Below are 15,437 nucleotides of genomic sequence, written 5' to 3'. Positions count from 1 at the left end.
TTACTGCAAGCAATTTTAATACAAAAGTGTCTTGTTTTTAAACAGTTCATTGGTAGAGCTTCAGTTTCTGCCTCAATTAAAACCAATTGAGATCATCACACAGCAACGTGGTCGGAGCTGAAGAAGGACAGCAGCTAAAAACAGGAGCCCCTGACAGCCCCTCTTCATGGTCGCTTGGTCAGTTGACTTTATTACGCACAAAAAAAGACGGAAGCAAACGGGACTTGTTAACAAGTGTGCTGGTGAACTCCTTTAACGGATGAGCAAGTGTTTGTTTTATGTCCACATTTTCAGAATAGGCTCGTGGAATTAATTCCTCAGTTTGTGGGAAGTTGATCGACCATTTATAGATATTGTAAATAGCAAAAAACGCAGATAAACAGACCTGTAATTCACAATGCCACCAAGGAATCTCCCTTTGCCAAGGGCCTGGGTCCCAGTGAGCATAGGAGTTACTGGTGGCTGGGCTGAAGTTACAAATCAGGACTCTTAAAAACCCCAATGTTCTGCCATTTTCTGAATAGTTAGTTACATTCACCCTTGAATTCTAGCAGCTATTTGTCCTTTAAACACCCAATACTGAAACAGCATTCAAAGACAGTATTGCAATGAAGTCCTTTCGCTGTATCATGTGCAAATGTTACCTAGATGAGGTTCCCTCCCTTCAGCTAAAACCACACATTAAAAACAATGGAAAAAGCAATTAGAAGTGCCCTCCCCGCAGTTCTTGCTAATGGAGGTGTCAGTGATTTACAAAAAAAGAAAAAAAAAAAAGAGTTCCTTAAACACTGCAGGATTCTTACTTTTTAATATAATTTATCTTGCTGAGATAGCAAGTCAAGTTTATAAAGAAGATGCATTTAGGAATAATCCTAAAAGATAAAGCAGGTTTATACTCCTGCGCCACACAGAAACCCTATTTAGAGGCTTTGTTTTTCTTTCTTTTTTTAATATATATTCGCACCTTGACCTTTTCATTTGTTTTTCTCAAATATTTCATTTCTGGGCCCCATCCATTACAGGGTTACCAGGAGGCAAATTTTATCTACATAAATATTCACATGAAAATAGTAACTTACAAAAAGAAAAAAAAAATAAGGCAGCTTCATAACACAATTATTCTTTTACACTTTTAACAATATAACTTCTCCCGTTCAGAATAAATATACACCCAAGGTATGGAGTAGGAGTCAAAGTGGACAGAGGCGTGGGGTGCTGATACAGTGTTACCGCTTGGGGCCCGGAGTCCTGGGGGAGGCAGCAGCGGTTTTCTTAGACATGGTTGGGATTTTGGAAGGCTTGTTTAGCCCTCTCCTGGAGTTGCCCTGGCCCCCCGCTGCACTGCTTTCTGAAGTGTCTGAACAAGCAGACTGTGTCTCTAAAAGGTCAAAGTCAGAGGCATCACTTCCTCTCCGGCTGCTGGCTCGGCTCCCGGCTCGGCTCCCGGCTCGGCTCCCAGGGCGACTGGCTGACTTTTTCGGGTCTGGAAATCAAGAATAAAGCAGCAGCAGCCTTAACAGAGATGTCAGGGTTCTGAACCTAATACCAACACATGACCTGGGATAGATCAGAGCCTTTCTGGACCCCAGTCTCCTCACCTACACAGAAGTTGCTAAAGCCTTTTCTGGCTCTGATTTTACATAAGAAGCGTGCCTCCTGAGGATGAGAGCCAGCTCCTGCCAGCAGCACTGTCACCTCGCATGTCCTCAAGGTGGCATGGAGCAGGGCTGCTAGCGGGGGTACACATGGGCCGACCAAGAATGGAGGCACAGTGATGGCAAGTGTAGGCGATCTTTCCCTGACCCTCTCAGCTCACCAGCAGCCAAAATAAATATAAGGGGTTGCAAACATCACTAGCAAACTGCCTGTCCCCACACAGCATGGGCTTCTTGAGAGGGCCCCGCTTCAGAAAGCCCTTTCTTCCTTATCCAGTCTCTTAAATATGATCACGTCTGATCAAGAACGGGTGGTCTGGCTTTGGCTGGGGAAGCATCTGTTCTCAGAGGGCAAGTCTGAGCCGGCTGTGGCGACAGGAGAAAAAGTGAAGGTCAGCAGAAAACCTGCAGGCCTGTGTGTCTGCGCATCACCCTAAGCGCTACTCTCAGGATTCGCAGCTCGGGGGAGCAGTGGTGCACTGCTGAAGGGCTGCTGTCTCCACAGTCCTGGCCTGGCCAGCACCCACCCTCCCATGCCCGTACACAGGTACTCACCTGCCCGACTGGTTTTGGCACCTGTGGAGGCTGGGGAAGAGCTATTGCTAGTGTCACCAGTAAGGGATGTTCGACTAGAATGAAAAGTTGGTGTTGGCCGTTTCAACTTGCTGCTCGACGAGGGAATAACCTTAAAAAAATAAAAAGGTTGTATTTACTTGGTGAAATCTTTGATAGAAATTCAGTTTTAAAACTTAAAAGGTTTCCTTATGTCTAACTGATTAAAAAGCAAATTAAAAGTCCAGGAAAACAAAGCTTTATTTTGAAAGTGTCCTAAGTCATGTAGTTTGATGATTACCAAAATGAAGCTTCCATGTTCCAATTTAAAATTTCAAAAATGCTTCCAATACCTTTTACCTTACTGGCAAATTTCCACTAGAAATGGAAAAAAACCTCACAAATAATAAAAGTTCAATAATTATATGGAACAAAAATGTGGCAAGTAAGTAAAAGAAAAAAATCCAAATAATCCCAAGTATCAGTTTTGGGGTTAGACATGTGAAACAGGAGTTCCAGCCTCAAATATTTAATATGGGGATCCGAATACTATTCCTATCCATCACAAGGGTAGGGTGGGGTAGCAACTTCAATCAAGTTACGGTCTTTCAGTTTTTTTCTTCATTGGAAACTGCAGATAAAATTACTTGACTTGTGGATCAAATGGATGATTAGGAGAAGCCCACAGGGTGGGGCTGTGACAGCAGGGGCAAGGCTCTCAGCGAGGAGGCAGAAGGCCAGGGCGAGGTCCTGCCTCTGGATCCCTTCTCATCCCTCTATTCCAGCCACACTGGCCTCCTTGCTGTTCCAACAGCCCAGGGGGCTTCCTGTTTGTCATCTGTCATTGCATTAAAGCATAAACCCCATGACAGCAGGGGCTTTGTTCTCTTCACTATCAGACCCTCAACACCTCAGTGTCTAGCACAGAAGCAGCGCTCAATAAAGACTTGCTGAATGTATTGGTCACGTGTAGAAACTTTGTAAACTGGAGAAGAACAGGATAGATGTACGTTTATTATCATTGCCACTGGCAGGAGCTACATTTCCTATTGGAGCTTTTTTATTTTTAAAGACAGTAGCTAACTTAATGTGGTTTTTAAAAATGTTTTATTGCCTGACCAGGCGGTGGTGCAGTGAATAGAGCGTTGACCTGGGACACTGAGGACACAGATTCGAAGCCCTCAGGTTGCAGGCTTGAGCACGGGGTCACCAGCTTGAGTGTGGGATCACAGACATGACTCCATGGTCACTCGCTCTGCTGTAGCACCCTCCCCCATCAAGGCACATATGAGAAAGCAAATAACGAACAACTAAGGCGCAGCAACTATGAATTGATGCTTCTCATCTCTCTCCCTTCCTGTCTGTCTGTCCCTGTCTCTCTTTCTCATTAAAAAAAATAATAATGTTTTATCATTTCATGCCATTAATTTCTTTGAAATTAATTTGGTAAATTGTTTTCCGGGACCTTTAAGATGTTTACACCAATAGAAGAGTAAAGCAACCCATTTTATTGTGATTCTTGTATTTCTTTTAATTTATAAAGCAGCAGCAGAAGCGACAGAAAGTGATTAACATTCAAGCACAAACCCTCCTGGCCCACACAGGAGGAAAAGCACCAGTTTCAGAAGCTGTTGTTGGTGAACCTGCTGCTGGGAAGACCACAGCCCCAGAGGCCTGGGCTGGGCGTCGCGTCAGGGTATGGCCTGGCTGCAGACACCAATAGGTAAAGAAAGATGAAACCTCGAAAGGAAAAAAGGTAAATCCTTAAGACAAAACAAAAAGGCTCATCTATCAGAATCCTCTGAGAATTTGTACCAAATAATTAAAACATTTAAAATTTCAGAACTTTAAAAACTTCCATGAAACTGGAGCTGTTCAAGAAGAAAAGATGAGCAAGCAGGTTGAGCCTTGGGGTTTTAGCGGCGGTCAGTCCCCAGACCATGTTCTAAACCAGACCTATTTCTGAACTGGACCCTCAGTGTGGAGCAGGCTGGCTCCCAAAGCAGCAGTCCGCTCACAGGCCCTGGTTTCTTGCCCCCAGCTCCTCTGGCTGAATGAAGCGTTACATGACTGAAGGCAGTGCTATCTTTTGAGGCACAAGAACCCAATGATTTCCCAGAGAAGCTGGAATGTCAACTGTCCTGATATCAGACAAGCCGCTGGTCCATGTTTTGTTTCTGAAACACTGCTCTTCCAAAAGTACTTGGGCATGTCAATGACTACACATGAACACGCTTAATTGTTCCTGTGTATTCAAATCAAGGCTACAGAAACCCAAGTGCCCAGGCCAGGAAGTCCAGAAGCTAAACTCTGAGCCTCAGAGAGCTGTTTACTGACACTGTGCTTGGCTGAAGTGGGCAGCACCCACACCTCTAACCCGCACGGCGATGCCAACCACACTGGGGATGTGGCTCAGGGCAGTGGTGCCGCCACTCTTCTGTTCTCAGTAAAGATAGGAAACTGTGGAACATGCACTATAGTTGAATTTCAAGTGTTCGTAACTCGTCTTGAGTATCTGATAATTGGAGACTCCAGGAGACCTGATTGTAAATAACATCAACAAACAAATCAGCAGGGATGACCATTGTTTATCACCCTGAACACACAGCATTTTAGACTGTTAGAAAGTTGTTCAAAAATCCAGTTCTAGGCATCTCCTATTTATCTCCAATTTTGGTGACTGAGTTAGAAACACCCGAAAATCACTTTACTAGAAGAATCAGCTGTGAGAGCAAGCACCACAAAGATGGAGAGGGCACGGCCTCGTGTCAGGAGAGGAGCTGGTCAAGTTCTCGGCATTAGTGAGGCTTCGTCTTGACTGTGGCCTCAGTCAGCAAAGCCATACTCTACCTCAGGGCTGGACAGCTGGATGTCAGGATACTGGCTGTCCCTGACTGGGGTGCCAGCTTTACTGTTTACCAACCAGGGTTTGTCATAACAGCGAGAGGATTGAAGTGGCGTCTGCGAAACGAAAATCCAAACGGAGGGATGGGGACCATTGAAAGCGGAACAGAAAGGGAGCAAATTGGGAACATAAAAAAATAAATAGAAGACACTGAATTTTAAAGAAACAGAAAACAAAATAAAATACATATCAGTCTGACGGGATTGAGAGGAACAAGGCAGAAAGGCAATGGCATTCTTCATTCATAACCCGCCTTAACTCATCTGTTAGCTCCCGCTACACAGAGAGCGCCTGGATTCTCAAAGTTAGAAACTCTGGATGCACTCAACTTCAAACTGGGGATCTGGGGAAAGAAGCACTTCTGACTTAATGAGCTGAGTACATATTTTAATAAATGTGCTGTCGTCACCTTGCAGGCCCTGCCTCTGCACATCGCTAGGCCTGGTCAGCCCGGCCTAGGTAGAGCATAGTCTATACGCCTTCATGCTCCTCTCTCACTGGAGCCTTTCAGGTGCTACACTGAACAGTGAACATCTGCAGAGACAGGATGGGAAGGAGGCCAGAATGGTGGTCAGTACGTACCTTGGTACCACTGGCTGGGGTGGCTGGAGAGGATGGCATGGATGTACAGCTGTGGTTACTCTGACTGGCACTTGAGCTGGAGCGGGTAGGGGAAGCTGCCCGGGAGGATGGCTTGGACCTTCGACCCCGTGACCGGAAAGGGGTCATTCCCTGGGATGCTCCCTCAGGTAGGATGAATTTTTCTCTAAGTTCGATGTTAGTCCTACCTCGTGCTAAAAAGGGGATAAACACACGCACACACAGTGTCAGTTATTCTTACAAAATATGTCCTTGATGGTCATACAGCTGCTTGACCCTATGATGTCACGTAAGTTATAGGTTTAGTACCATGTTCAGATTCTTTTAAAATAGAGATAAATTCATGAGCTATTAGCATTATCATGATTCTTATGCATAGCAGACACATTAATTAATAAGCCCCTTGGCTTGCTTTATAATAAAAAAACTTTGTGTACAAAGTGCCACTGCATTCTGCTATCACAAGCGTGCCTGGCCACTGTCCCCTGCGGGAAGCACACTGGCTGGTCAAGGGAGAGCAGGTGCAGTTCAGAGTGCAGGTAAATTCAAACCCCTCTTTTCTCTCTCACAGGACATGTGTATTTTTTGCTCAGCTTTTTCAAGATATGTGGTAACAGAACAGTGAAGAAAAACAAATCACTGAAATATACATTGTCCAGACTCTTCTATTTGAATCAGTCAATAACAATCTTAGAGAAAGGGGTCCAAAAACTCCGGACAGCAAAAAGATGAGGACAGAATCATTAAGAAGTAAATAAACATGTGGGAGGAGAGAGAAAGATCAAACCATGCACAAAACTTGCCAGTGCGGGAACTGTTAAGTCAAAAACTGAAAGTGGTGGCCCTGGCCAACTGGCTCTGTGGTAGAGCATTAGCCCCGCATGTGGATGTCCTGGGTTCAATTCCTGGACAGGGCACACAGGAATCTGCTTCTCCACCCTCCCCTTCCCTTTTATCTTTCCCCTTCCTGTAGCTATGGCTTGATTGAGTCAAGTGAGTTGGCCCTGAGAGCTGAGGATGGCTCCTGGACTCTGCCTCAGATGCTAAACATAGCTCAGTTGCTGAGCAATGTCCCAGATGGGTAGAGAACATCACCCCATGGGGGTTTGCCGAGGTGGATCTTGGTCGGGGTTCATGAGGGAGTTTGTCTCTCTGCCTCTCCTGCTCTCAAATAAAAAAAAACAAAAAACTGAAAGTGGTAAGAAGCTGAGGGAGGGATGTCTGTGAGTGCGAGAGGAATGTCAAGGTGCGAAGAATCCAGTAACAGCACTGAAGGCCAGCAGGTGCTGTCCATGGCTTTCTGAACTGTTAAGACCAGAACTTAAAATTTGGATTCAGTCAGAAGAAACCAAGTATGGCCAACACAAATGTTAAGTGGGAAAGATACTACTAATTCAAAATAAGTAACTCCTCTAGAATATGTTCTTAGATTATGACTCACTAAAAGGAGTTATCCTGCAGCATTCTACCTCCTCATCCATCCTAAACTGTTCACTTTTTAGATCACTGTTACATCTAAACATACAGGACTACTGGGAAGCCAGGGGAAAGGGAACTAAACACAAAATATTTGTGGTTATTTGATATTTAGAGAGAGGAAGGGAGAGAGTGAACTAGAGAAACATCGATTCGCTGTTCCAGCCATCCATGCAGTCACTGGTTGACTCCTGCATGTGCCCTGACCAAGGATGGAACCTGGAACCACAGCTTATCAGGACAATGTTCCAACTCACTGAGCTTCCTGGCCAGGGCCTCTACCTCAGAATTTTACTTTGGCCAGAAACCACAAGTTTAGAAGATCACAGGTAATTGTGCCCATGCAACTGATCTCTAGTTTTAGACCAATCTACATGCTTGAAAATAATGTATGAGTATATTCAATTTACTTCACTCTGTCCAATGCTCTCAGAATGGGGGGTGAGGCAGAGAGTATGAGAACAGAAATGTATACATGTACAAGTAAAAATCTGCCAACATTACAGGTAAAAACAGCTCTTTGAAGCCATAATGTGCATGTGGGGAGATTACTAACTGCTTTCTTCTTCGTGAAACACTCCCCTCCCTTGTATCCCAGGACACCACTCTCCTGCTTCTCTTCCTTTCCCCTTCCTGCCCACTTCTGCAACACTGGCATCCCCCTGGGCTCTGTTCGCAGTTCTGTTCTTCCTCTTAGACTTACAACCTGGTGATGAGCTCATCCACCTGAGACTTCAGTGCCATAGGTCATGCCTGAATCCCAAATATATCCCAGCACAGACTCTATTTCTGGAGGTCAGAAGTTATATCCAGTCACTGATTAGCCATGATCAAAGCCAGACACCTGGGAACCGATGCAGTCCCTCCTTTGTGGTGGCAGTTTGGTCTACTGACTGCCTTCTAATGCTTCCTAAATTCCTGAGCCTTCCCAGCCCTCCTACACCATGTGGTCCACACAGTCTTCTCCACCCAGGACAGCTGTAATAGGCTTCCTACCGTCCTCCTTCATTCTCATCTTATTGCCGAACCCCCTCACTCCTCATTCCCAGACCGTATTTCTCAGTAGAGGCCTGATATCCATGGCCTTTCACAGCTAGAAGCAGAATTTCCCAAACTGAGGTTTTTGAGAAATTTCCTACAAAAAGGGAGTTCAGTAAATGCTGTTCGCTATACCTCTCATGAGCCCTAATGCAATCATCATTTTTAAGCTCTGAGAAGTCTTACAGTGAAGACATATGCATTTGATCATGATTTTTTTATTTTTTGAAGATCACAACTTGGGGACCAGACTGTGAAGGCGACCATTTCAAGTTGTTTTCAACCACCCAAGAGGCCATCATTTTCTAAGGGACTTAGGCTAGCCGCCTGATGTTGGCTGGAACAGGCCTGCTAGTTATAATTCAGTTCTAAGCTACTAGTTTAATGGGCAGAGTTTCAGTCTGACCAGATGAAAAGTGGATGGGTGATGGTAGCAAGAGAGCAAATGTGCTTAATGCCAATGTTCAGTTCAAAATGGTTAAGATAGTAAATTTTATGTGTATATTTTACCATAATTAAAAACAAAAGTTTTAAACACCAAATCATACTATTTAAATCTTCATAAATGAAGTTTTTCTAGATTTTCACTAAAATTTGAGGGGACTAATTTGTTAAATGTTCTAAAATCAATCAAGTTCTACTGAGTTGTTAGGCAGGGACACTGCTTTTGATCCTCATCCAAAACATCATGGTAACCTTCGCTGCTGCTGATTCAGAAACTGAGACTTCAAGTTCTGGCAGTACCAGGAACCTACCTCGCTGAGTATTTTCACTTTTTACATTTGGCTAAAAGCATCATGCCGTGTGGCATGTCTTTCAACTTTTCACAGGTGGTTGTGTAAAAGGAGGTAACAAATAATTGTGCATACTGGTATTCAAAACCACTCATAAACTTTGTACTGTCCTCAGTATAAAAGTCTCTATGGTCCAGAGAGCCAAGGAAACACAACACAAATGAATACAGAATTTACCCCTAGCTGCTTCTAGAAGCCACAGTAAACCTTATAGAATCCCACAAAGTTTCAAGTAACTTTTCTTTTTGCAAAGTTCATGCCTTTCCAAATCACTTACTACATCTAACCCAGCCCTTAAGTATTCACCTCCTAGCACAATTTTTATTTGAATAGAAATAGCTCATTCTGTCCATCAGTGGTAGAGTCATAATATCTCAGATGGCTGGGAGGTCTTGACTAGGCAACCGAGGTGATTACCGAGGTGATTACCGAGCTCTAGGAGGACTCCTGGAGAGACAGAGAGCAAAGCCTTACCTGTGTGCTCCAAAGGATGCTGAACAAGGCCACTACGTTCCATAAAAATATAGCTATTAGACGGCCCTCCCAACTTTCCTCAGGGTTCCACCTTTAAGCTAATAAGAGAAGGACAGAGCAGGCAGTGTTCTTCTCGGCCAGCAGCATAATGTCGTGAACAGAGCAAGTAGAGCAGGCAGCACAGAGGCAATCACAGATCCCGAGGTCACATGCAGTATCGCTCATGTGTTTAGGCCAATCATACATGACACAAAACATAGGACCTTTTTAATAAATTTAAAAACAGGACTTTTATATCAAGGAAATTCGCAATGTAATTAAATTCTAAAACTGATTACACCCTTTCAGTTTGACAAAAGAGATGTTTTCAAAAACAACTATTTTCTAAAAAAAGGAACTCCTGATAAAAATGATTACCCTCGTCTACTGGAATAAATACAGAATGAGTTAAAATAAGACCTATGTGAGAACTGCACCCTTTGGCTCTAAATGCTTCAGAATATGACTATAGCTCACTTCCAAAAAAAGTTATATAACTGTACTGCAAACATTTCTGCTAGGTTTATAAATAAGCCTTCACAATTAATTATGCAGACTGAACCAGTAAAACACACACACACACACACACACACACACACACACACACAGGGTGGGGGTGGGGGTGGGGGTGCCAGCCCCAGACACACACAGCACGTTGGGCAGCACACACTGCAGAGCCAGACTGCCTTGCGTTTGAACCCTGTCTTTGCCATTTGAGTTGTCTGTTGCTAGCAAGTTCTTTAACTTTTCTATGCTTTAATTTCCTGTTCTGTAAAATGGAGATAATAACAGTAACTACACCTCATGGGGGTGTAAATGTTATTTGTCAAGTATATAGTTATAACGATGTGTGGCGTATAAAGCTATATGGGTTTTTGTTAAATAGAAGCTCAGAGCCAATTCTATGGGTTCTGTCTCAACAGGAGTATTTTATGCTCTGTCAACTTATAATAGAAAAGTTATGGTTTGGCTATTTCAAAGCATTCATAATGGCAGCAGTTACCATAAAGCCAAGAGGAACCACAGTTTAAGAAGCAAAGCCATTCTCAACAGGCTGGGGTGTGGGTAAGAGGGACAAAGCTTAAAAGCCAACCTATGGGAGACTGACTGGAAATTGAAGAGCTGGAATCAGAGCGATTTATTTTACTCCCAGGATGGTGAACTAGAATAAAAAATACGTAAACACAAAGAAACAGAGCAGAAAATGCAGAAACTGGTCAAGAAAGACAAATTGGCAGAGAGTGGGGGCGCCTCCTGTATACCCGCATGCAGCTCGGCTAACAGGAGGAAGGAAAGGATGCAGCTGAAAAGGACTCGGCACACGGAATGTGGCCGCTCCCCTGCTGCAGCCCCGCGTGCCTCCGGCTTGCATCACGCATCACTCATCACTCGTCACATTCCCGTTTCTGTTGCTTTGGGCTGGCATACCTGCCTTCCCACGCTCAGCAGAAAGATAGATTCCCCAGGGTCTTAGGTGATCATCTGTCTCAGAAGTGAGGAGGCTCACTGCTCCTGGTCAAGGGAACTCCCCACGCACAGGACGGCCCAATGCCCCTACCCCCTTGAGCTTCAGGGAAAGGAGCAGGAGCCCTAATGCAGAACCTAATGGGCTTCATCAGGCTCCTTTCCAGGCCAGTGTTTATTTAACACCTCTAATCGAAATATTCAATGACAAAAAATCAATTCCTAGTTTTCATTACTGTCTCCCCGAAGGCATGAACCTCCCCTGCTTTCTCTCCCTGGTGTCCTCCGTCACCCACAAGTTCTGATCTGTGCCAGTGAGACATCTGAGCAGCTCAACAACAAAAGAAACACACTGACCCCCAACACCATGTAAGCAGGAAAGACCAGTGGAGAGGGTGCACCTAATGTGCACCTCATGCTAGGACGGTTCCTTACCTCGGCAGGGGTCATTCTTCACTAAAAATTCATCCAGGGCCATCCATCCTCCACCAACGCGAACCATCACTGTGCTGCGCAGGATGCGGACCAGCCGCAGCTGCTGGGAGTCCCCGAACTGCAGGACCAAGCGGAGACTGGTGAGCGAGCACGCCTCAGAGCAGGCGAGGTGTCCTCAGAGCAGACTGTTTTCAGATACAATGACAATCTGATAGTTTGGGGGAGAATTTTAACTCTATTTTGCATTTTTTTCAAAGGAATTAAAAATATGGAAAAGCTGAAATATAAAGCTACAGATCAGTCAGTGTGTTGAAATAATATTCACTTCTGATGGTCATGCCCCTGGACTACAGGGGGACAGAGGACAGAAAAACGTTAGCTCACTTGGGTTCTTTTAAACATTCTGCCCAGATTAAAACCCAGTAATGAAATTCTTAATTATGCTAGTTTGTTTCCATAAAAGGGAAGGTAGGGATATAAGATGGATGTCAATTTCTGAATACAGTGTGCTCAAATTAGTGGAGAACAGCAAATATTTCAGGCCTTGAGGATACCCTTGCTCAGATATTATTACAAGCTCAGAAATAAATTTGATTTTCCACATCAGGGTTTCAAAAATAAACCCAAAATATTCTCTAATTGTGATGATATCAACAGAAAAGTTTCTTCAGCTGAACAAATGATTAGTATTTTACTAAAATTTAGTTGAAAAAATCAAAATGTTCATTTACCATGTTGATCATATTTAATTGTATTCAACAATCATTTTGGGATGTTAAGACAAGCATGACTTTCTAATATTTTTCCTTTTTTTGCTTGCCTAACATTCCTACTTCTCAGTACTGTTAACATTTTGAAGTTTCCCACTGCATAAATTATCCTCTTCCTAAAATAAACTAGGAGGCTACGAAAGAGAATCATGCTGAGATAACAAAACAAAAAATCAAATGGAGAAACAGCATTCCTAAAATTATTTAATTCAAGGAAAATGGGGGGGGGCAGGGAAGAAGGGACTGTTTCATCACTTAATTGGTATTTTCAAAGTTATAAAGGAGAACTATAACTTTGAAACGAGGCACAAAAACCGAAAATCCCAGAAATAATTTTTGTGAAGGGCAGATTACCAGTCTCCTTCAAAATTAGTAATTTGTGGCAATTCTGTTCCTTTACACCGACTCAATTGTACTGTTTATATAGGCAAGGTGACTAAAAACGTGTCATCCCACTCCCCAGCCCCTTCCTTTGAAAATAAAAAGTCCTACATCTTTCATTCTGTATAGTTTTCAAGTTTTATACAAAGTGACCAGAGCAGCAGCATGGTGGAGTGTGAAGAGCACCGATGTGAGAACCCAGACAGGTGAGGGAGATGTCCCTGTCCTGGGAAGGAAGCTGCCCCTTCAGCCCCTGTGGGAGCCTCTCTCAGCCACTGGCCCAATGAATGCAAATGGGAAAGCCCTTTAGAAGGAACTGAGATTCCACCAGACATGGGGCAGTGATGGCTCGAGTCATGATTGGGGGTTCTCTCCCGGTGGGTAAGGAGAGGAAGGAAAGGATCTATGTGTCTTCCAGAACAACTCAGGAGGAATCCCAAGGTGTACTTTGATTACTGTGTCCTGTAATCTGTCAACCTTTACTCCATTTATTTCACTTCTTCCCTTTAATTTTTTACTTAATCTCCCTCAGAAAGACAACTTGTTTCTGTTGAGCTATGGGGGAGAGGTGGTTTGATCCAAGCCAGTGGCCAGTGTCTGGGGAAGTTACAGGCAGAGTGAAGAGTGGTGGGGAGTTATGGCAGCTCTAACTATGGGGACCTGCACAAACCTGGCCGAGCTGCGTGTCAGGGAGGCAGGGACCTCAGAGCAGAGTCTTAGGAGCAACAATAACTTCTGTTTCCTTCTCCTCAGTGGAAAATCCCTTACAGTGACAGGGGTTCTTGCTGTGACTGACATTAGCTAGATGACTGTCAGCATGTGATCCTTTAGGCCTCAGGTGCCTCATGGATAAAATGAAGTTCCTAATTCCGTTCCTAACATTAGAATAAACTCATCTGACCCTCTGCTGATCAACGGAGCAGTAGAAGAGGACATTAGTCTTCCAAGAGGCCTCTGGCACCTGCATGCAGTGAGCTAACAGGCACATCCTTTAGGGACTACTTAGCACTCTTATAGGATGACTTATTTAAGTCAAGTTTTACTATTCTTGTCTTTCTTTCTTTCTATTCTCTGTTATTTCCATTGGCCTAAAAGGTTACTATAGTTAATGACTATTGCAGTATCTGGAACTTAACACTGGTGGAGGGCCTCAAATTAACTTTTAGTGTTTCTGATTTCATATCACAAGACATATTTTACCCATGCAACTTCCTTCCGTTTGAAGACACAGGACCCCAGAGCCCTCAAAAAGATCTAAAAGGTTAGTTACCAAGTGGAGTCAAAAGCATTCAATCCTTTTTGCAAGTCTAATTTAATCCCATTAGGTTTTGGCTGGCTGGCCATAATGGCAAACTTCAGGCTATGACCTATTACAATTTCCACACTACACTTCTCATGTGCCTTATGATGATAAAATACAACACAAGTGCAAGTAATTATATATATTCATAAGGTATTTAAATACCCCAACTGTACGTTATAAAATTGGTGTTTACTGTCAAAAGACTGGTGCAAGTAAGTCAGAACAGTGTTGTCTGGTATTCTGACTTCCGAAATCGAAGTACAAGATGAGGCTCTTTTAAAATAATGCAGATTCCACAGCTTCAATTTCCCCTGGACCATACTACTTTTAACTCTGCCCAGCATATCATTATCTTCAGCCAATCTAATTTGGAATGGAAAATTTTCTCTCGTTTTCAAAAAATATAGACTCGTACAACCACTTGCTACTAAAGACAGCCCTACAATGCCAGCCCCATTAGCAGCTTCTCCACTTGGTAAGACAACCAGATGTGACCCAGGCATGCTTCAGATTATGTCCTCTCCCCACAGCAAGAACAGGCAGCATTAGCTACACAGACCATTTCCACCAAGCAGAACGTTGGAAGGAACACTGTACCTGATTGCCGAGGAAGAACTACAGACAGTAAGAGTAAAGGACAAAAAAAAAAAAAAAAAAAAAAAAAGGAGAAAAAGAGAACATTTTATCAAATTAACACTAAGGAATAAAAGTCATGTAATCATGTTACCAGTCTTTGAGCACAGTAACACACACTAACCATTCTTACCTAGCTCGTGATTTTATAAATTAAGACCTTACTTTTCTACTCTGTGTTGCTCTTATTAACTTATTTCTCTCATAGGTAATTTAAAAAACCCCAAGACAACAAAACCCAATAAGCAAGCATAAGATTGCTTGGAGTTCCATTAACTAAGAGCCTTGGGCTGTTCCAACGCAGAGTCGCCCAGCACCCTCAGCTCAGAGCAGCTCGGCTGTGCTCTTGGTGTGCTTTGAAGACATTTTTGACGCCCTGGCAGTTGGCTCAGCGGTAGTATCAGCCTGGTGCATGGAAGTCCCAGGTTTGAGTCCCGGTCAGGGCACACAGGAGAGGTGACCATCTGCTTCTCCATCCCTCCCCTTTCTCTCTCTTCCCCTCCCGAAGCCATGGCTCAAATTGTTCAAGCAATTTGGCCCCGGGCGCTGAGGATGGCTCCATGGCCTTGCCTCAGGTGCTGAAATAGCTTGACTGCAGTGGCCCCAGAGGGGCAGAGCATCGCCCTTAGAAGGTTTGCTGGGTGGATCCAGGGCGAGGTGAATGTGGTCATCTGTCTCTGCCTCCCTGACTCACACCTCTCACTAAAAAAAAAAAAAAAAAAAGACATTTTGATGTACTAATAGAACCCAGATTTTTCTGTTTTTAACTGAGTGCATGTTCACTGTAATTTGACATAGCCATCTTAAATCCTCTTTGACAATCCTAGATTTTCCTTTGGATTTTAGAGAATTCCTGACAAATTGCTGAATATAGTTTAGGAACCCCGTTTTAGACCCCTTTTAGGCCCCGACCCTGGT

The 15,437-nt window shown here is 43.7% G+C and overlaps 1 protein-coding gene across 15 annotated transcripts in view; it reads right to left on the bottom strand.

The window, feature by feature from the left end:
* MACF1 (microtubule actin crosslinking factor 1) overlaps positions 1 to 15,437 on the bottom strand; it is a 370,922-nt gene continuing 355,485 nt past the window's right edge. For 5 of the 15 annotated variants that reach the window (XM_066375915.1, XM_066375920.1, XM_066375921.1 and 2 more), the window contains 4 exons: positions 11,433 to 11,550; positions 5,695 to 5,906; positions 2,211 to 2,340; positions 1 to 1,483 (listed from right to left, as the gene is read on the bottom strand). In XM_066375915.1, the coding sequence (XP_066232012.1) occupies positions 1,227 to 1,483; positions 2,211 to 2,340; positions 5,695 to 5,906; positions 11,433 to 11,550 (717 nt within the window). In that variant the 3' untranslated portion in view covers positions 1 to 1,226. Of the gene's footprint in view, positions 1,484 to 2,210; positions 2,341 to 5,057; positions 5,169 to 5,694; positions 5,907 to 10,626; positions 10,696 to 11,432; positions 11,551 to 14,483; positions 14,502 to 15,437 lie in introns of all 15 variants that reach the window. The other 10 variants (XM_066375916.1, XM_066375918.1, XM_066375917.1 and 7 more) reach the window with 4 other exon arrangements.

Source organism: Saccopteryx leptura, chromosome 3, assembly GCF_036850995.1.
Source record: "Saccopteryx leptura isolate mSacLep1 chromosome 3, mSacLep1_pri_phased_curated, whole genome shotgun sequence".
In the NCBI taxonomy this organism is placed as follows: Eukaryota; Metazoa; Chordata; class Mammalia; order Chiroptera; family Emballonuridae; genus Saccopteryx; species Saccopteryx leptura.
This window is presented reverse-complemented; position numbering and strand designations above follow the sequence as displayed.